Raw genomic sequence first — 954 nt, forward strand, 5'->3', positions numbered from 1 at the left:
ACCTGAGACTGAGAATCGTTCTGTCAGGGAATCTTGTCCCTTAATCTGCAGGCGACCTTTCACAGAATCTTGACCTGAGACTGAGAATCGTTCTGCCAGGGAATCTTGTCCTTTGATCTGCAGGCGACCTTTCACAGACTCTTGACCTGTGACTGAGAATCGTTCTGTCAGGGAATCTTGTCCCTTAATCTGCAGGCGACCTTTTACAGAATCTTGACCTGTGACTGAGAATCGTTCTGCCATAGAACTTTGTCCTTTCATCTGCAGACGACCTTTCACAGAATCTTGACCTGAAACTGAGAATCGTTCTGTCAGGGAATCTTGTCCCTGGACCTGCAAGCGACCTTTCATAGACTCTTGACCTGTAATTGAAAATCGTTCTGCCAGGGTATCTTGTCCTTTAACCTGCAGGCGACCTTTCACTGAGTCTTGACCTGTGACTGAGAATCGTTCTGCCATGGAACTCTGTCCTTTCATCTGCAGGTGAGCTTTCACCAAATCTTGACCCTTAACTGAAAATCGTTCTTCTGAGACACCCTGTCCTTTGACCCAGTCTTTCATAGAAGCCTGACTGTCAATGGAAACTAGTGCTGCCATGGGATCTTGTCGTTTGAAACGAATATGTCCTTTCATGCGACGATCAAAGGTTTCAGCTGAGCCTGACTCTTCCACGGAATCATCGCGGAACCTCTTGTGAGTTTTCTCAATATGTTCGTGTCTGAGTGAAACCCGTTCTCCCGCGGGATCTTCTGCTTTGTACCGAACGTGCCCTTTCTCCATTTCTTCATGTCTAAGTGAAACGCGCTCTCCCATGGGGTCCTCTGCGTTATGCCGAACATGACTTTTCTCCAGATGTTCATGTCTGACTGAAACGCGTTCTCCTTCGGGCTCTTCTACATTGTGCCGAACGTGACTTTTCTCCAGATGTTCGTGTCTGACTGAAACGCGTTCTCC

The 954-nt window shown here is 47.6% G+C and overlaps 1 protein-coding gene across 1 annotated transcript in view; it reads right to left on the reverse strand.

Moving 5' to 3' along the window:
- Window positions 1-954, reverse strand: part of LOC102010318 (seminal vesicle major clotting proteins-like) — a 7,009-nt gene that overhangs the window by 690 nt on the left and 5,365 nt on the right. The window contains exons 3-4 of the mRNA XM_005392442.1: window positions 861-926; window positions 147-716 (exon numbers count right to left, since the gene is read on the reverse strand). Of these exons, the coding sequence (XP_005392499.1) occupies window positions 147-716; window positions 861-926 (636 nt within the window). The remainder of the gene's footprint in view (window positions 1-146; window positions 717-860; window positions 927-954) is intronic.

The sequence above is a fragment of the Chinchilla lanigera genome, unplaced genomic scaffold (genome assembly GCF_000276665.1).
Source record: "Chinchilla lanigera isolate Chin_1 unplaced genomic scaffold, ChiLan1.0 scaffold00044, whole genome shotgun sequence".
Classification (NCBI taxonomy): Eukaryota; Metazoa; Chordata; class Mammalia; order Rodentia; family Chinchillidae; genus Chinchilla; species Chinchilla lanigera.